The 21,107-nt window shown below is 44.1% G+C and overlaps 1 protein-coding gene across 1 annotated transcript in view; it reads left to right on the top strand.

Annotated features, from left to right (window-relative positions):
* The window catches only part of slc25a26 (solute carrier family 25 member 26), a 51,688-nt gene that overhangs the window by 12,664 nt on the left and 17,917 nt on the right, over positions 1 to 21,107 (top strand). Inside the window, exon 6 of the mRNA XM_084036501.1 lies at positions 20,890 to 20,934. Coding sequence (XP_083892627.1) covers positions 20,890 to 20,934 — 45 coding nt within the window. The remainder of the gene's footprint in view (positions 1 to 20,889; positions 20,935 to 21,107) is intronic.

The raw sequence follows: 21,107 nt of genomic DNA, 5'->3' as shown, positions 1-21,107 counted from the left end.
TTTTTGGGGGGAGGTGGGTGAGGGTGTAATCTAGTCCCCTCCGCTGTGCTAGCCTGTACTTATTTTCTGCCTCACTAAACTGATGTTATTCACGCAAATTCCATCTGGACAGCCGGGGAAAAAAAGGACAACAAGACACTGTGATTTCTCCGAGGGGCTCTGAATAAATGAATACATTTGGAGGCTGGCGCACGGCCTGTGTGCATACTAACACTGGCAGATGAAACGCAACGGTGGCGGCGGGGATTTGGGGCGCGGTAACGGCAAGGGATGCTCCGCGGTGATTGGCTTTGACATGTGTCAGGAAGGTAATTCATTTTCTCTTGGCCTCCTTCGCTATCGGCCTATCTCCCTTCTTTGGACAAGCAACCCTGTCAAGATAAGTTTGTTTATGTGGCGTGGCGTGGCTCCCCCCCCTCCCTCCCCCTCGCCGGCCCACTAATTGGGGTCCTCTCTGTGCTATATATTCATTAGAGTTCAGAAGGCATTTCTGATGGGTATGATATCACATTAGGGCAGGATGTGTGAGGATCGACCGTGGCACAGAGGCTGGCCTGGACTCTGGTGTGACTGATTTGGTGATCGGGTTCACGTTGTCAACCCACAAACCCAGATCATCTAACCTGGTGGGTTTTACACAGCACACTCCAACAATGCGAAGTTTGATTTAAACACTATATCGGGATTATTGACTAATAGGCATTCATTTATTTTCTCTCATGCTCCATATTAATCTCTCCTGCCTTCTACCATCTCTTTATAAAAAATAAAAGTGAATGCTGTGTCAGCACCTCTTGGGTTCCGGCTGAATAGAGCGTGAAATCAATGAGATTCAGATTGTGGTGAATAAAATTGGGCTGTGAAAAATGACTTCATTCAACTCTTTAAAAAAAATGGCTTATTAATGAACATCAGCAAGGCTTGTTCAGGATTTTAAGTAGAGTACACTGGTTGTCGTCTTGTCTGTGTGTTCATTTGTATTCATTTAATGAAAATGCAATTAGCCCAGACTCTATTTGAACGTAATCATCTGGCGACGCCATGTCATTTTGACAGGATCCCCTTTGTCAAGCTCCAAAAAGACACCCCAAGCTTTTCCCTTTCAGTAGTAACAGCTTTCACCACTAGATGGCATGCTAAGATTATCACTGCCTGAGCTGTTTATTTATTTATTTTTTGCCTTACACCCCCTCTCTCCTGTCTTCCTGCTCCCCCATCACACCAATCCAGCTTTCTGACATTTATGAGCAGCAGGCCCTGCACAGAAAATGATGGCCTCTTTTTTTAATGGCGAGCCCTGCATTTTTCTGATCTAAAGTGCTGTGAGATGATCTTGGATTTGATCTAAACTGCTCCAATTTGAGTGTGAGTAATGAGCCTGAGATGTGTTATTAGATAGTAATTTAGGATTGTGGTGGTATGTGGGCTGTGGAGGCATAGGTGTAAGTGAAGCTGACAGCTTCCGGCACAGCTGACTGAGGAGCCGGGAACATGGTCTGATTGACTGTAGCACGCCGCCTCACTACGTATATCGCTCATACTTGTGCTCTTTCATCCACTTACTCTGAAAGCCACTTTATCTAAATCCATGTTCACATATTTAAGATGATAACCACACAGACAGCCATGGTAATTGAGCTAGCTAAATGAGATTGAACAGTATTGATGAAAAATGCGTTCCTGGACTTCCCTTTAACTGGTGTAATGTATATTTTTCCTGAGCCAGCCTCTGAATCAGCCTTTTAAAGTTTCTCCACCCCAACAGCTGGGACCTGGCAACCCGGTATACAAGATTATGAAACACCTCTCTATCCAGGTTCCTCCCCACCACATCTCTGCTAACTCTTTATCCTTCTCCTCTTCAATCCGCCGTTGATCCCGTCTCTGCTTCCTCCATCAGGGGATTTGGCTGCAAGAAAAGACTTTCTGAATTGGATTTTAACTACTACCAACAAGTCAAATAACATCGCACCAGCGTTGGCATTTCTGCAGTTATGTCCCGTTTTACAACCGATTTAAATGTTGTTTTACTGAGCAATTTCAAAGAATGTTGAGTGTTGACTTTAAGCTACTGATGGGCGGATGACAAATTTAAGGAAACCAATGTAAAGTTGTAAGGTGTTGAGGGCTCCTTGAGGGCTCCTTGTCAGATCTGTAACTCTTAATTAATCTGTAGATTGACGAAGTAATCAATATAATACAATCACAACTTCCCAAAGCACAAGTCCATATATATATATATATATATATATATAGCTTTTATTGTCAAACCAAGAGTCTGGCAGGTAAAACATCCTCGTTGGAGTTGTTTACAGGTCGAGCCGACCCTCATCTAGAGTGATGGCCTTTGCTACAAATCAGGCTAAAGCTCAGGAACCTTCCTAAGATCAACACAGCTCAGTTGTTGGAGTGTGTACAGTTATGACTGAGTTATTAGGGGGGGTTTGTTTGTTTCCCCTGTTGGGATGCTGAGGTCTCATCAGCAGGCATGCAGCATCGGCGTGCAGAGCAGAGCTGACCCCTGCGTGGCCCTATTTTTTGGATAGGAGCCACTTTTGCACTGTCTGTGACGCAGGTTCAAAAGGGAGAGGTGAGGGGGAATCGCTCTCATATCCTGTCTCTGTGCACACTGATCCACAGAGGCTCATGTTTATACACCCTCGTATGACTAAGACGGAGCAGACGGAGGCAAGAGAGACAGGGCAGGGGGAAGCGGGAAAGTGTTTATTTTCCTCCTATAGATGTAAAGGCAGGATTTGTGGGACATGTGTGACAGAGCGAAGGCTTCCCCCTGGTTTTTGTTTAGAGTTTGGCCTCGTCGGAGCAGCTGCCATTCGTGTCCCGGAGCCAGACAGCAAGCCAACTCTTCCAACGGCTTCAACACCATAAAATGCTTAATGTGACTGGATTAAATGAAATGGAAAATGTCACAGGATCATACCGTAGCAAAAGAGAACCCACACCAAGGAAAATACTAAACTGTTAGTTGGAAAATTAAATATAATGCCTAGCAGCAAGATCACTGTGGTTTCTAGTTTCGTTTTGGACGTAAGAGCCGTTTTCAAGCCAGTAGAATAGAGTTGTCTCTATTGCTTTCAAAGATGGAGGTGGATGTTTTCAAGCATATGAGCTACTGGCGCTACCGTTTCAGCTTGATCAATGAGTAGCTTAAGAGAACTTGTTGACCCCTGTAGATCTGACCCTTGACATGACTTGACCTACACAGGGGTGTTTGACTGCTTCTGTGATAAGGACGAACGATGGAAGAATGTCAGCCATCTGTTCTGAATGCAGAGTGCACACATACTTACATCCTCCTCAACTTCAACTCTTGATAGAAATGTTTAAACATTTTTCACATGAAGTCAAACTCTGCCATAATAGAGAGGCCTCCACCTGATTTGTCCTTTCCCCCGTTGTGTGTTTGAACAGTATTCACCTCTTTGATGAATGTGTCGAGCGGCTCGAGGAATGGAATATCACTTCTGAATACAGTTTGAGTTGTTTGCAGGTCGAGGCGACCCTTCGCTAGAAGAGTGATGGCCTTCTTAAGCTACGGAGAACGATTCCTCTTTGTCACGGGATGATCTCTATCACTTTACCACACACACGCCACAACAGGGATTAATGGTGTACTCCCTCCGCCACTCGGGATGACTGATGGATGGACGTCTGTTCACAGAGCTGCGCCTTTCATTCACATTAGTGTCGTGTGAATACGGTTGTATCTCCACTTTCTTCCCTGCTTCGTCATTCATCCGTGTATTCCCCCGGGGTCCGACGTCGGCACGGTGGCTTTTGCTGCAAATCTAACTAAATCTCAGGAACCTTCCTAAGATCAGCGCGTGGTCTTATTAATGACTTCTACAGTGGGATTTATTGGAGGAGTTAGCTGCTGTTGTCCCCATGCATGCTTTCTGCTCAGCGCCGTCTTGGCCAGGGGACAGTGCAGGGCTTTCAGCGGTTCCCGTTGAGGATGATGCATTAGAAGTTGATGCCACTGAGAGCCATGGATCACACACTTGTGTTAAGTTCAGTTTGTTCCCGTTGAGCCCCTCAATCCACTCAAAAATCCATCATCGTGGCTGCAGTTTGTGATGCTGTTTGTGTGCATTTCTCTGCCGAGACTTATTACCATTACCTACTGCCAGACGTCTTTCCACAAAAACAGCCGCAGTTTTTTTCCTGTCAGTTACAGTTGTTTTTAATGCTCTTTAATGCTTTAATGCTCTCCCCTGTATGTGTGAGTGCCGTGGAAGCGACCACGGTGGCCATGTTTATCCGTGTCTCTCTCCGGGTCTCGGGGCTATGTTTGTTTCCCACAACTTTACGCATCTTTGTCTCAATCCAAGCAGAAAACCTTTGGTGCTCCACATGTGTTTCTAATAACACACATCCCTGACGGCCTGGCAAGGGAGGGTGGAGGGTGGGAGGGTGGAGGGAGGGAGGGCACGTAACGGAGGGGGGTAATGGCTCTGGAACGGAGGGGAAAAAGGGGACAAGCAGTGGTTTGGATGTCATGTGGAAGGAAATCCATGTCAAGAGAGTATGCTCATGTATGTAGGAATTTGGTGCCCGTACAGAAGATTGAGTGTGATGCATTATTCCCCTGACAGCAATTCTTGCAAATTGTGTTTGAATTGGACACCTGTTCCACTTGAGTTCCGCGGGCTTTAAAGTGACTTAATACCCGAACTGCCTAAATAGTGTAATCCCATCTCAGTCAGACACCCCTGACTGTTTAAGAAACCTTTAAACGAGTTAAAACTTTTAATCAGATCCACTCTGAATACAGTTATGTCTTATTTTCACTCCTGGAGTGACAGGAGATAGTGAGAGTTAAGGGAGTGGATAGAGGATAAATCAGTGCTGTACTATATCCAGACGTCGGGAAGCACCCGGTAAATACAGCACCACAACTCTTTCATGAGAAGCAACGGTGCACATCCTTGTCACTGTGCATTTTAAATCATATCACGATCTGCAGGACCGTTTTGTAGTTTGCGAGATCTTTCTGTTGCATAAGTGCCCTTTTTCCCAGACAGTCGTATGAAGCTCTCCAGAAGCAACACCTGTTTCCCTCACCAAGCATCGCCTGCCCCCCTTTTTACTCAGTCACGACCATCATCGTGCTAGCAGCAGCGCTTACGACCCCCCAAAGCATCTGGAACAGACCACCTGAATGTCAAGGGTCACGCTGTGATGTCACTGCTCAATGTCTAATGGAAAAAAGAAATATAAAGTGTCACTTGCACCACCGCATTCACCTCACCGAACCCCAGCAGAGGTTAGGAGTTCAAACCAATTCATAATTCAACACTCATCCACATGTATAGCAGTCCAAGCTGGAGCTGCTTTTATGTGAGCCAAGGGGATTCCATGTTATAGTATTTGTGCTGGATAAACCACAATAGCCATTAAAATCATGGCAGATTCATGGCATAATATGTTAGCAACAATTGGAAAGTCTTCACCAAATTCCACTTGTAAAATACAGTTGTTTAGTTATTTAGTTCCGTCCAGCACATCTACACAAACGTATTACCCAAGAACTGGACTCGAGGGACGGTAACAATCTCAATCCACTGGTCCAGACAAAATATCAATCAGACGGACTGGCATGAAATAAGTACAACCATTCATGTTCCCCAGAGGATGAATCCTACCAACATGGGCGATCCCCTGACTTTTCATCTTGCAGCACCAAGAGCACGATAGTTTTGAGGTAAATATTGGAGGGATTGCTTTCTGGTTCAGATGGAAAAAGGTCCCCGGAGATTGAATTTCAGTTCAAACTAAAGCTGTGAACAATAATTTCTACAATGGCGAAAGAATGGAGTACCACCCCTGGATACTCAAACAGCATCAACTTAAAATCGAAGGTCCAGCACATCCATTGTGTCAACTAAAATCTGATGGAACAGTCATCAGAAAAAGACAAACAAGAAGGCAGTGTTGAGCTAAATAATGAAGTGGAGATGAAGCTGGACAGTAAGGTAGTTTAAGTAACTTTCCCAAAAAGGCCTAAAGCAGCTCAGTACTCAGTTGTGCAGTTTTCGTCGAGGCGTGCAACAGACTGATCAGCTCCATGCATGGTTTTGTTTGACTAACTCTTCCATCTGTGTGTGTGTGCGTTTTTCAGAGTGACTGCGTCACTGCCAGTATTCCCTTCTCTCAGTATGGAGATTCTCTTATTTCCAGCTGTGCTGCTGCTGTTCTTATCTGATCCCCGGCTGATAAGATATGTTTCTGTTAGTGAGAAACGGGGAGAGAAACATTTCAGTTGGCCTACAGGCAACGATAGGTTGGCTGGAAGGACTCTGCTCTGTGTTTTATTGCTGTGGGCACAGGTCCCATAGAGCTGTGTGTGTGTGTGTGTGTGTGTGTGTGTGTGTGTGCACCTCTGCCATATGTTTCCTTGTGTGTGTGTGCCATACTGGAGATATCAAAGCAAACAGCCTTATTCTGGACCTTCCTGCCCGCCTTACTCCATTTTACACTCTTTCCTTTAAAGGGAAACTCTCACGTCATTACTGAGGCTATTTAATAGTCTTAAATATTACCTGTATTTATGGACACACACATTTCAAATATATATCGCTGGAAAAATACATACAATGCTTTCTGCTTTTGGCCAACAGCTTTTTTTACTGTTCATAAAATACCAGTATTCATTGCAAGTGCTGGCCTGGCACGATGTTGCCCATTTCCAGGAAACTCCCATTAGCATGCAAATGTTTCGCCTGACAAAACAACCAGCGTTTTGCTTGTACAGTGGAAATGCCAAACAACTGAACTATAGTGACACTTTTCCGGTTGGAGTTGCTACCGGCTCACTTCAGCACTGCTGTGGGTTTTTTTCTGGCTCCATGTTGCTTATCTGCAGCTATACCATACCCGAGTGTTCCATAACAAACTCATCTCACAGACCCACACACCGTAGCACAGCACTATCCAAAAATAAGATGGAGATCCTGTGGGGAACTGTGTTTCCCTTTAACATCCAGCCTCGTCCAACTAAGAAATATGCTGCTCAGTGGCCTCTCCGCGTCTCAACCAGCTGTGGAGCAACCTCTCCCATGCTTAGCACCAACACATTTTCTCCCAGTCCACTCTCCCACGTCTAACTCCTGCCTCAGCCAGATCCTCAGGCACCCATATATCTCTCTTCCTGTTAGCAGCTAATTGGCCGACCCTCGGGGCATCCTGTGTCACACCACACCGCCATTCATTGGCTAGCATGCACCCTGCCATTGATGTCATCTCTCAGTGCCTGTGACGGATACAAACTTGTCTTTCATAGGGTTAAAATATAAATGATGTGTTACACATGACATATTTTCCTATGTTCAAATACTAACATTACATACAGTATTAAGTCTTCCATCACATGACGATGTCTCTGCTTCTCTTAAGCGTTGTATTAGCAGCAGGCTCGGCTTCCCATCCCTTCATTAAAGGCGGTGGAGATGAAGAAGCATCCGCCGTCTGCTGATACGGACGTTTTTGCTTTACTCTGTTTCTGCCTGTTCTGCTGTATGAGGCGTCCATTTTGAAGCAACAAGCTGCACACAGGTGGGAGGAAGAAAAAGGATCACCAGCACAACATAAATATTATGCAGAGTTTCTGGGAAGCTTTTCTCTCATGTCGATGGAATTGCTCTTTTGAATGTTTGCCAGCACACTGTTTCCCCACCACCACCACCACCACCACCACCTCCTCTCCTCCCTCTTCTCTCCGGCTCCGTCTCTCTCCCCTTCCACCTCAGAACAAGTCTTAATTTGTCGGGAATATGACATTGACAGTGCTGACATTCGCCGGGCTGCAGCGACTTATGGGGAACGGGGGCCAGGTGCAATTTGATTTGCTTGCGGGGGACGTGCCGCCACTCAAACCTCTCCTAGTTTGGCTTGTTTAAACACACACACACACACACACACACACACACACACACACACACACACACACACACACACACACACACACACACACACACATACTCCACGTTGCCCTTGGCATTCAAAACTGTCAGATGGAATTCTTCAGCAAGTGCACTCCATGCCGTTGTAGTTTTTACAGCGCCGGGGATGGAAAGCTTGGGATGAGTGATTGCTAGTCGCTTTAGGTGGAATAACTCCTCGCAGTTACACAGTGCAGGGGCGTAAAGGGACTGCTGCAGGATGCTCACAACTGCAGGGCCAACACTCTGTAATCGGTGACAAATTCCAATTTTGAGGAACTGCACTGAGAACAAGGGGAGTTATGCTTTGTATATGTTAGGAGTTTTGGTTTAGATAGGCATATGATTTGTGTGAAGTGTGCCTCGGGGGAGTGTAAAGACACACACACAGTGTGTGTGTGTGTGTGTGTGTGTGTGTGTGTGTGTGTGTGTGTGTGTGTGTGTGTGTGTGTGTGTGTGTGTGTGTGTGTGTGTCAGTAAAAGGGGGGTCTGTTTTCTGTTATAGGGAGAGCAGGCTTTGGCTTCCATTAACCAGCACTATACAACCACCAAGAGAGAAGAAACCCAACCTCTCTCTCTCTCTCTCTCTCTCTCTCTCTCTCTCTCTCTCTCTCTCTCTCTCCCTCTCCCTCTCCCTCTCCCTCTCTCTCTCTCTCTCTCTCTCTCTCTGGCACTCTCGGTTTCCCCCTCGGCCCCCTCCTCTCTCCCTCTTTCTCCCCCAGGCCTCTCTTATGAAGTGAGAGGCCAAACACAGGCCCAGAGTGCCAGATCAGGCTCCCTCTATCGATTGACTATATTTATGTGTTTGTTTATTTATTTAAAAGGCCCTGAACCCCTTATGTCCCTGAGGTGTACTTAGGTGCCACACACACACATACGTACACACCCTCTATATCTCTGTTCCTGGACAGAACACATATACAAATTCCTCCCGTGCTCCTATGTTTAGCCAGGGTTTTTGCAGCGTCACTGCCGGGTGTAACGTGTGTCGTCACGGCAATAAGTAGGTGTGACATTAGCTCATATGTGCACGCACAACTAATGTCCTGTGTTTAGAAACATAACATAGAGCATATTAGGGAAAATAATTAGCAACCTATATGTGGTTAAAGCAAGGATGGTGCTGGATAATTCATTCGTGTAAAACAGCCTCATTTAGAAATGCTAGTTGTGTTTTGAAATCAAATTGTAACATAACTTAACTGTTTGTTCGTAATACAGTTGGATCATATTGTAATGTTATCCTTAATTGACTCTATAATGATAAGATCATGTCTTCATATTATTTGACCGCATACATTTTTGTCCACATTTGGATTCTTTTACTTTTTGGTCAAAACTTGATTGATCAAAAAAAAAAAAAAGAATCCATCTAACATAACAAAACTATAAGAAGGTACAAACAACGCATATTAACAGCAATGTATTTAAGTAAAAACAACATAAAGGGAAGAAAATAAATAAACAAATACAGTAAAGTCAGGTTAAAAATGCATTTTGAGGTAGAACACAATCATTGTGTATACTTTTGCTTTTCAGTAAATATCAGTAAAGAAAAAAGAACCAATACGGGAGTCATACTGGCTCCGACGTCACCGGGTCAACAAAGTCCACGTCAGGTGTTGGGGAGCCAAGGCAACCTGGTTAGAATTGGGCTACTGGAACACTACATATATGGACGAGGGAAGAGGATATACAGCTGTTAGAATGGAATACAGAGGATGTTGGATTGATGGATGCTTCGAAACGCAGCATCTAGGGCTCATGCTACAGACACAGGAGGATTCTGATCCGACACGTTGGTCGGCACCGCTTGTTTGGCCCAGATTATCTGGTAACGCACTACTTTTTAACTTTTGGAAATGGCTACACATCAACCAACAGGGCTGCGTTGGACAGCGGAGATGGAGGAGATGGTGGTGGAAATATGGCAGGAGCATGACTGTCTATATAACTTCTCATCCAAGACATACCACAACTGTGTGGACAAAGACGAGTGCTGGGGAGAAATCGCCACCGCTTTAAATGTACCAGATAATAATTTTGAATGCTTTATTGTGTTTCATTAACATCAGAGGAGCCAAACACCAGCTACTGCTTGACAAAGCGGTCACTTGAGACTCTAAGTCCAGACAGACCAACCTGTGCACAGCCTGGATTGATTACAAGTAAGCCTATGACTCGGTGCTACACACATGGATCCTGGAATGCCTGGAACTGTACAACATCAACAGAACACTTACAGCCTTCATCAGGAACTCAATTGGGCTGTGGAAGACAACTCCAGAGGCCAACTCAAAGTTGCACAAGTTACCATCAAGTGAGGCATATATCAAAGAGATGCTCTGCCCCCCCCTGCTGTTCTATGTTGGCCTGAACCACGTCAGCCAGATCATCACTAGTGTTAGGATAGTGGAGTAACCATCAGACACCTCCCTAACATCGATGACATCAAGCTGTATGCTGGGAATGAGCGTGACATGGACTAACTGATCCACATCACCAGGACCAACAGTACTGACATTAGAATGTCATTCAGGCTAGATAAGTGTGGTCTGATGGTATCCAAGAGAGGAAAGATGATCACCACTGACGTGGTTGATTTACCAGAAGGTAGCATTGCAGATGTCTAGGACACACTACAAGCGCATTGGAGAACTGCAAGGAAATGGAAACCATGAAGAGGCCACAAGAAAGTCAGCCACAGCCAAATGCCAAGTAAGGCAAGTCCTGAGAAGTCATCTGAATGGAAAGAATAAGATCAGTCCTGTCAACACGTACAAACTGCTGGACATCAGATACCCTGCTGGTATATAATGACCTGGCCGAAGGAAGATGAGGCCACTGATATCAAGAGAAGAAAGCTCCTCACGAGGCATGGAGGGTTTCACCTTAAGGTTGTACACTTAGCAGAAGAAGGGAGGCTGAGGGCTAGTGAACGTCCGAGCCGCTATCCAGGATAAAACAACCAAGATCCAGGAGTACATGAGGAAGATGGCCCCAAGTGATCATGGAAGGTCACGTCCCTGCATGACATGGACACCAGCGTTATAACCAAGTGGCTGGCAGAGTGTACAGGAACATCTGTGCTGAGTTTGGGCTGGTCCCGAGGTCAAAATGGAAGAAACCTCCAAAGGTGGATGAGAATGACCAAGCTAAGATCCTGCGGGACTTCCAGACCTCAACTGACAAACTGGTGATGGCTCACCAGACATTGTGGTGGCGGACAAACAACAGAAGACTGCAGTAGTGATAGATGTAGCTATCCCAAGCGACAGCAACATCAGGAAGAAGGAACATGAGAAGCTTGAAATATAGCAAGGGCTGAAAGAGGAGCTAGAAAAGCTGGGGAAAGTAAAGGCATCAGTGTTCCAAACTGGAACAGGCGTTCTAGCAGATTCCAGGAACAACATCCTAGATCTCTGTCCAGAAGAGCGCAGTCCTAGGAACAGCTAAGATACTACACAGAACCCTCAGGCTCCCAGGCGTCTGGTAGAGGACCCGAGCTTAAAGGAGGAAACATAAGACTGCCCATGTGGCATTTATTTATATACATATATTTATTAAGAAACATTAGGAAATAATTGCTCACCTTTTACTCACGGTATGCATCCTTATCGCATATCTGTCATACTTCATTAAAATAGCACTAAGCTGTTGTGTGTATTTGTGTATGAATGCGCTTGTCCTTCCTCTGGCATGTAGCCAGCTGTGCAGCTTCCCGTGCTTGTTCTTATAGTTTATCTTGCGTTTGCCCTTATGTGCATGTTTTAGATTCATATATACGTGTAGATTGTCCTTCAATTGTTAGAAAAACAGGTTTGGCTTCTTCCCGCTCAGTGACTTTGAGGTTGAACACTTGGCACAGTCGCACATAGAGGTGTCCAACACCACCTGCGTCTCCGCCATGATTAATGACTATCAACTTTCAACAAATTAAAATCTGATCTCTGTCTGTTTGTTATCAGTGTGTCACCACACTCAGTTCCTCTTCATACTTTAGTGACACACGGCAGATGGAATGTGGGTGTGTCTGAATGTTTTTTTTTTTTTTTTTTTGTATGACTTTGGCAAGTGAATCCAGCTCACAGCCCTGTTGCATTAGCAGGTAATAAATGTGGACTTAGACTCGGGGCTTTGCTCTGCCTGGCCAGTCAGCATGATTTCCACCCCCACCCCGTGTGTACGTGTGTGTCTTCTGGTCTTCACATGGGCCACAGTGATTCTTCACTTGGAATAAGGCTGCTGTTGATCGCTTCACCATCTGACTCCCATCTGCTTTCTCTCAAAATCTCCTCTCCCGTAAAACCATGTAAAAATGTAATGTAATGCAGTGTAATCTCATTTATTCTTTGTCTGATAGGACAGTGTTGGGTGGTTTTGCAAACTTTTCAACGTTCAGGTCTACGGGATTTACATTACTACTACAAAAAGAGTGCAGGGTAAATGTTGAGACTGATTGTGATGCAGTTGGAAAGACAACTGCTGTAAAAGACAACAGGCTAACCGGGCAGTAAAACTCTCCTGGCTCACCATTTCTTAAAATGACTACATTCAAAGGAGCCATTGTTGAATTTATTTTGCGTATTAATTGAATTTGAGAGGGTGCACATGGTGTCATTTGAAATGGTACATTTGGTAAATTCCAAATCCACGGGCGTAGGAGGTTTTGCCAAATGGATTTGGAATGGTCATTCAATATCAAATACTAACAGGATCCAGCAGACTTCTCTGGCTCATGAATCATTCACTCTTTTGCTCATTTGCTTCACATCTGGTGGCAAGAGCAGACTAGAATGTGTTGCAAGTGTTTCAGTTGTAGTGTTCAAGATTGTATCACAGTGTGTTGACTGAGCTAGAGCTTGTGTAGAGGTTTTCTTAAAGCGGTTATTGTGTCTGGGATTTCATAATATAGCAGAAAAATCTGTGAGCGTGTACTTTTTGACGACAGTAACAACTATTGTTGTGAAAAGTGACATGCTTTTCAGTATCAATAAAAGAGGTATCAAACGTGGTCAAATTACCATTTTGTGTTTTTATAATTTTGCTCAGTAAATGTCATTACATTGTTTAACCACACTAGAGGTGCAGTTCTATGGATGGCAACTTGTCCAGACTGAAATGAACAATCATTGGACGCACTGCTGTGGAATGAGTTACAGAAATCCAGATGATGAATGCTCATCACGATGACGATCCACTGACTCTTTCTCCTGCACCACATGGTTTGTGGTTTTTCAGTGAAATGTCTCGAAAACATTTAAATGGATGTCATTAAATCTGTTACAGACATTCTTCCTCCTCAGACAATTAATCGTAAAACTTTGGTGATCCCTTCATTTTTCATTTAGCACTTTAGATTCATCCCAGCCGTTGTTGATGTTTCCATCAGCCTCAGCTACTCAGCAGTCAGTCTGCTAACACCCAAACTAAGATGGTGTACACGTTGACGTTAAGCATTTAGCTCAAAGCATCGCTGTATAATATCACAGAGTCACCAGCATGGATTAACACTAGGCACGTTCAGACCGACTTGGACCCTGCTTGAAAATACTCTCTCTTTACGCAGAGGGCGCCGGAAAAAGGGCTGAGGCTGAACTTTTACCTCAATGGCAAGGCATTGATCTGGCCACATTCCTGGTAGTACATTTTAAAGTGAAGGGTGCATGTCTACTGTCAGTTTGTTGCCACCGTCTCACCGGTACTGTAAACATCACGCCCCCACCAACACACACATGCACTGTGTTTTACGCTGTCGTCTTTGTTTGCAGAGTATTTTATAAACATAATGGAAAGTAGTTGTTAAGTACAGCATTTTAAGTTGCCTTGTTGTTGCTGCCATTCAGAAACTTAATAGAATGATCATAATGATGATGTGGTATTTCGTTGACCACGGTACAAAAGTTTAGGAAAAGCAGATGACACATGATTTGATACATTGTAACATTTTAAATGCTGGTTTCCAGTAAATAACTATTCTACAGTATCGGCAGCAGGACGATGTTTTAAATGGCAAACATTAAGGGATGAGAAAGGAATCTGTTGGAAAAGATCAATCATGTCTTATCTGTTGGCTTGGCCATCTATACATTGGTTTGCTTGTCTCTCCCTCTTAATATCCATCTTCCTAACTCTTTCTCTCTCCTTCTACATCCTCATCAGTATGCTGAGGCAGCAGTATTACTTATTAAATGCCATTTGTCAAATTGCAGCCAACTGGCTTGCCTGCAATCAGGCTCAATGTGAATATATTTTGACATGTGTTTTTCCTGCCCTCCACTGAGTGCCTAAGGACCTGTGACAGCCCCAAGCCTCTCTGAATACTAATAAAGTTAGCACTAATACAGTTGGCAAGGACACACACACACACACACACACACACACACACACACACACACACACACACACACACACACACACACACACACACACACACACACACACACACAAACTGGAGCACTGTCAGCAAAGTGACACAGCAGAAGCAATCTACATATTCCTATAATATAGTACCTGACAGTCACAGCAAGTGGCACTGTCACCTTTGATCAGTGACAGAATGTGTCAGCCAGCTAACATAAAATCCTGCTCTTCAGACACACACACACACACACACACACACACACACACACACACACACACAAATATGATTAAGCAACATGAAGCCAATATATTCATACCAAAATACGGACACACATGCAAGATAGCAGGTCTGAGTGAGAGCAGGTCATGTGTTTCCCAGCAGTGGAATCCCTGGAGGCCAGCTGGATGACACAGATGTTTGTGGGCTTTGGGAGCAGATGCTGCTGAGCTTCTGGAGCACAGTTTTGACTTCGTGGCCAAGTTGCGCAGTTATGCTTTGGCATGATCTGATCAAAAACAGGAGTAAGATGGTAAATGCAGCTCTTACTGAAGAGATGACTGATTGCGAACCTTATTATTTGGGTGCAGCCAGTGATCACAACTCATCAGCAGAAGTGATCGGTCAGTTGGGTGGAGATGGTTGTTATAGTAGTGTAGAGGGTAGACATTTGGAACGGAATTTTGGTTTTCGTATTTATGCAATATGACCTTTAGTGGTGAATCCATGCAACAGTTATCGAGGCATTTCACTTTGAACTAGAAACAGCAACCCGTGTTGCTGTTTTCTAGAGGGAAAGTCGGGGGATTCACCAAATCCACTGTTTTAAAAGTCTGCAAATGTAAAACACCCTATTCCATAGCTCTAGAAATCATAACATGTCACCTCTGTCACCATGTGTGTGCATCTTTTGTAATGTCAAGATTTTTAGGTAAAATAATTGCTCACATTCGCAGACCTCAACAATGTGCTAAACGCACTGGGCGTGTTCGCCACCCTGGTTATCGTTATGATTCGGTTACTGCTCGCATGGCCACGGAGAGGCCCTGATTGGCTCAAGCTGGAGTTGAGTGAGCTAGTAAAGTTTTGGCAGGCGGAGAAAAACCTCAGTCACTTTCAATGGACATAAACATCACCGCGGCTCTGCCTTCAGAATAGTGATTCCCTCTGTTAACTGATCGTTTAAATAACAGATCCACGTCCAGTCTGTGAAACGCTACACTGAAACAAGACTTAAACATGTTGACGCTGTAATTGTGAGATCCTGATTTTTTTTTATGTTCTGCTAACAGACATCCCTTCCTATTGTTTTTACTGGGATTCACACACACACACACACACACACACACACACACACACACACACACACACACACACACACACACACACACACACACACGTAGTCTGGCTTGGCTTGCCGGCGCTGAATAGTCGATGGTTGCTGAGGCATTATACTAGGCAGGGGGAGAGACGGAGTCAGCAGCAGGGAGCAGTGTGGATTTAAAGCTGCCCGGCTGCCTTCGTGCTAGCGTAGCGTAGCAGGACCCTGGCCGTCTGCGTTGCTGTGTGCTAGTCTACCATGACATAGCTCCGGTCTACATGTGCCCTCAACACTTGTGGCAGACCTCTTGGTAACTCTAGAATATCAAAACCATGCGGGTCGCCCATTGGCCAAGTGGTTGGAGGAAAATGTCCCCTTTTGACTTCAAGTTCAGCACCTGCAAGCGTTTACAGCCAGGTGGTCTCTCGCTGTGTCCTCCAGCCTCCAACTCACTCAGTCACAGGCTGGGTAACGGACTATAATGCATCATGAAAGCCACTGGCTCACTATTTACTCACTTTCATATTGATTGAATTGTATATATTGTCATCATTACTATATATCATAATGTATGAGATTATTGGTTGTTGGTTAACCCTTAAAGGGACTTAGGGCAGGATTTGTGAAAAAATAAACATTCACTTTAAGTCTTTTAATGCTAATGGGTGATGAAGCGTTCAAAACCAAAAAGAATGAGACCACACACATATCTCCCCATTGCCTTGAACAGGCTGTGTGCTGCATGATGTACTGCAATTCGTGGTCCGAATTTCCCGCGCAGTCCGGCGGACGTGACGTCAAATGACGCTGAATGCGCGTACTCGACGGCTTGGAGACCAGAAGAAGACAAGCGCGGTGGACTCAAGTACTGTATGTGTAGTAATGGACTCTGCTTCGGCCGGAAAACGACCCACCACCACACAAAGTCCACTACAAAGTAATACCAAGAAGAAAACGAAGGTTTTATCAGCGGCAATTCGTCATCCTAAAGTTACACTAAAATAAAAACTTGTTTACTTACTTCGTCGCTTGACATGATGCTGTTCGCAGATGTATGCTACCAACGTAGTTCCGCGGAGGCATGTGCGGAGGGCTTGTAGTAAACAGTCACGTGAACAGCGAGTAAATAAATAACCGTGTCACAGCATCAGCTGCACTGAAGAGTTCGTGCGCGCTACCGCGCCGGCTTGGCAGATGGCTGCAGTTACCCTAACGGCCGTCGTGTCACTGTTGAGTCTTATTTCTTGATCCTGCCCTAAGTCCCTTTAAATTGAATGCATGTGTTTGATTATTTGCCTGGCAGTAAAATTCAAAATATGAAAAAAGAACATGTTTATAATAGAGCCAGAGGCTGCAACATAAAGTGCTGTGTGGTGGAACTAATTTATGCCGATGTGAAGAATGCTTCATGTAGATTTAGAAAAATGGCTGATAATCAATATCTGGGAAAACAACTGATATATATTTAAAGAACATTTATATTGTTACATTTGTGTACAGAATGTTCTTGGTTGGATATTTTCTCCTTTTGCCGATGTGTCAGTTTTTCAATTAACTAATACTTCTTTTACTTCTTCAAAATGTTTATATAATAAGCAATCTTACGTTGAAGAGAAATTAGTTGGTATTCTTATTTGGTTATGATGTTTTCATTCACACAAAATTTTGCTGTGTTATCGGGTTTCCAATTCTAGTTATCGGAATTATTTCAAAGTTTTCAAACGATAATCAGCCTTAGTCTCAATGTAAGCGACTCACCGGGGAAGCTTCATATCTATTCATCCGTTACTTTTACCCTACTCACCTGGGGTGACTCCCCATAAGGCACTTGCACAATGATCCTGTTGAAAATGAACTGTCAAGCAACAATTCTTCCGAACTGTATCTTCAGATCTCAGATATTGTGAAGAGATTAGCGGTTTTGCCCGAGGAAAATCAAACATCTCAGTTCCCACAGCGTGTTAGATCATTACTTTGTTGAAATGGCTGCTTTGAGAGTTACATCGCATTACTCGTGTGTATGTGATGGTGTGCCTTTCTATTTACTCACATTTTATGGAGAATGGTAAATTTGAATTATTTCAAAATAAAATCAGCTCTGAGGTGCGTAGTTTCCCTGAAACTGACAAATTATTGAAAAGCTCTTGACAGCAACTTCACTCAAAACTACAGGAATCAGCTGCAATGGTCATGCATAAGCCTATTTCCAAGGTTACCCCACCTCAAAAACAATAGTAAAAGCAAAATCAACAAAAAAAAATACCAACCTGATCCCTTGGGCTGTTTTGTCTTACCACGTTTGTGCTTTTAGAGCAAGTCAGAGCAGTGACACAAGGTTTGAAGCTGTGGTGGAATTCATTCCACAGCAGGTAACACATTTCTCAGCTCGATAGAAAATAAAGAGTACTTTGATTGGGATGTTCACAGTGGGATGATTCACTGGTTTCAGACAGGAAAGGAGAAGGGAAGGGAGAGACGGATTACTTGTCCAATTCCCTTTCTTCACCACTTCTGTTTCTGTCTCTACCTGTCCTCATTCCTCTCTCAGCTGAGAGATTTATAACGTCCGTCATCTCCTTCCATCACTGCACCAACTCCAGGTTCAACTATTGCATTAGTATTTCGGAGCGTGTTGATGTGAGATGAGTGCAAAGCGATTAGAACTGGAAAAAATAACATTACTGTGATTTGCTCACCTCCTCCACCCTGCAATTTCATTTTATAAACAAATACACAGTTGGATTTTGCCATGTGACAGGTTCGTGTGTGTGTGTGTGTGTGTGCGTGCGTGCGTGCGTGTGTGTGTGTGTGTGTGTGTGTGTGTGTGTGTGTGTGTGTGTGTGTGTGTGTGTGTGTGTGTGTGTGTGTGTGTGTGTGTGTGTGCGTGCTTGTGTGCGTGCTTGTGTGCGTGCTTGTGTGCGTGCTTGTGTGCGTGCTTGTGTGTGCGTGCGCTCTCCCCATCATCCCTCTCTTATCTATAAATTACTTATCAATTTTAATCAGGCCGCATGCGGTTTTCAGATGTTCCATCTTTGCCAGGCAACACTCACACTCACTCACACACACACACACACACACACACACACACACACACACACACACACACACACAGCACGCTCGGTGTGCCAGCGGTGTCAAACCGAGTCATAAATCATTGGTGGATCAGTCTTTCCAGAACCAACCTGTCCTCTTCTTTCTCTCGTTCTCTATCCTCCATTTACATTTGTGCACATTCAGTTTATATTTATACATCTATATTTTAAATTCTAATTGTTCTGTCAGCTACACTTCAAGCTGATAGTAGCTGATAAGCCTTTGAGAAATATTTCTTAAATATGTTATGGAACACTGAAATAACACGATCTACGACTAAATATTAACATTACTCAATTATGAGAAAACGGTATAAATATGAAATGAGTTTCTACACAAGTTCACTTGCTTTCACTTACAATTTGCTTCCACTTTGACAAACCCCAACATCCCTCTCCATTCTCTCGGTTCGTCTCTCTCTTTTTCCTGGCCTGAAAAAAAGGTTGAATTTTTGGGTTGGTAATAAAAGACAGGTGCACCATCATTCCTGCCTGAAAGCCCTCTCATCTCACCACAGAATAAAAACAGCGTTTCAGGGGGCTGGATACCAGACCTACCTGAAATCTGCAGAGCATCTCCAACAACTGAGAAAATGGGCTTCTATGTGATAGACTGGATTTCCAGTTTCCACTGGAACATTTCTCTTAGCTACCAGCTTTATCAAGCAACGATCAAATGATCCGTTGGTTTTCTCCACAAGCATTCATTCCACACCACTAAATGACATGCAGGGTCCAGCTCTCACTCCCTCAATGTTAGCGTGAGCTCCAGCATTACTAAGGGATGCAGCTTGTTGAGTTGTTTGGCGGTTCTCAAGAAAGCTGCAAGCAGCAACACCAGGAGCCAAACAATCGGCCCGTTCTGAACAGGCACGTTTAGACTGGGATCTGCCCAATGCAGTAAATCATTCATATATACAGAAATATGCAGCCAGAATTGTGTTAAATGGCGTCAAACTTAATGATTATTCCTCATCCAAATCCTTTTCTCTTGTGAACGTGACTCATCAAGTGTTACGTGGGAACAAGTAACATGGAGATTACTTTTGCATTTATAATACTGCTAAAATGCTAAATAGCTCTAAGGCGAATAGTCAGGTTACTAACCACATGAGTTTATATATTAGGCTCAGTAATACAATGATATGGTTCTAATTTGTTATAATTACTTTAAAAACTGTTGTCCATCCATTCATCTTCATGTCAGAGACGTAACATGCCGTGCTTTGTGTAACCTCAACTTTTTTGGACAGCTTCATATCTTTCATTTTTTTGTTTTGAAATGGCCTTTGATAATCAGCGCAAAGATCTTGGAAGATTTATACTCAAACATCTCAAAGAGCAGATGCGGCACACGCAGTTAATCTACTTCAGTGGTGTTTATATGAGGTCAGTTCATCTGGTCTAAGTGCTTAATAAGCTCATTAACGGGCGTAAACACGGCCCGTGTATTGTCTTTGTGCCACGGCTGACTCAGATTTGGAGCGCTCCGGCTTTTACCGGCACTGCCGTCGTCTGATGGAACATGTCGGAGGAGGCGACGCTGTGAATGAATGAACCTCTTGTTGCTGTGATCAAAGACTGATGACACGAGACAGTGTCACTTTATTTATTTCTCTCTTTTGGTTTTTGTTCTCCCTCTTCCTTCCTGTGTGTGTGTGTGTGTGTGTGTGTGTGTGTGTGTGTGTGTGTGTGTGTGTGTGTGTGTGTGTGTGTGTGTGTGTGTGTGTGTGTGTGTGTGTGTGTGTGTGTGTGTGTGTGTGTGTGTGTGTGTGTGTGTGTGTGTGTGTGTGTGTCATCTGCCCCTCGTCTTGGCACTGCCGTTGATTTCCTCTCGCTGTAACTTCCTGCCCGGGTTGATTTAGTCTTTCCAGTGACAACACTCCCTCCAATCCGAGTTTATTCCATCTATCCGTCCATCCGTCCATCCATCCATCCATTCAGAACCGCCAGACCACAGCCCGTCTCATTCATTAATCATCAGCTGTGAGAAGGAACAAGGGAGCAGTCAGACGAGACAGTGGAAACAGAGAAAGGTGGCAGGAATGACAAGTGCAGGAGATTGGAGGTTAAAGATGAAAGCCGAACCTCCAGAAAACCCAGAATGCCGAGATCATCCCGATGATTAAAACCCTATATCTGCTTGCTTTTCAGATCCCGTTCTCGCTGGTGCAGTTTCCACTTTGGGAGTATTTAAAGGTGAGGTATCAGATCTTTCCATAAATGTTTGTGTAACCCGCTCTTACTTTACTATCCATCTGTTTCCTCCCTGCACTCTCCTCCATTCCTCAGCACCGTCATTTACAGTAGTTATTCTCAGTGATAAATCCGTAGTAAAGTTCTAATAGCGTGCTTACGCTCTGACACATTTA

The sequence above is a fragment of the Eutrigla gurnardus genome, assembly GCF_963514095.1.
Source record: "Eutrigla gurnardus genome assembly, chromosome: 2".
Classification (NCBI taxonomy): Eukaryota; Metazoa; Chordata; class Actinopteri; order Perciformes; family Triglidae; genus Eutrigla; species Eutrigla gurnardus.
The sequence above is the reverse complement of the archived record's forward strand: the minus strand, read 5'-3'. Positions and strand labels throughout refer to the sequence as shown.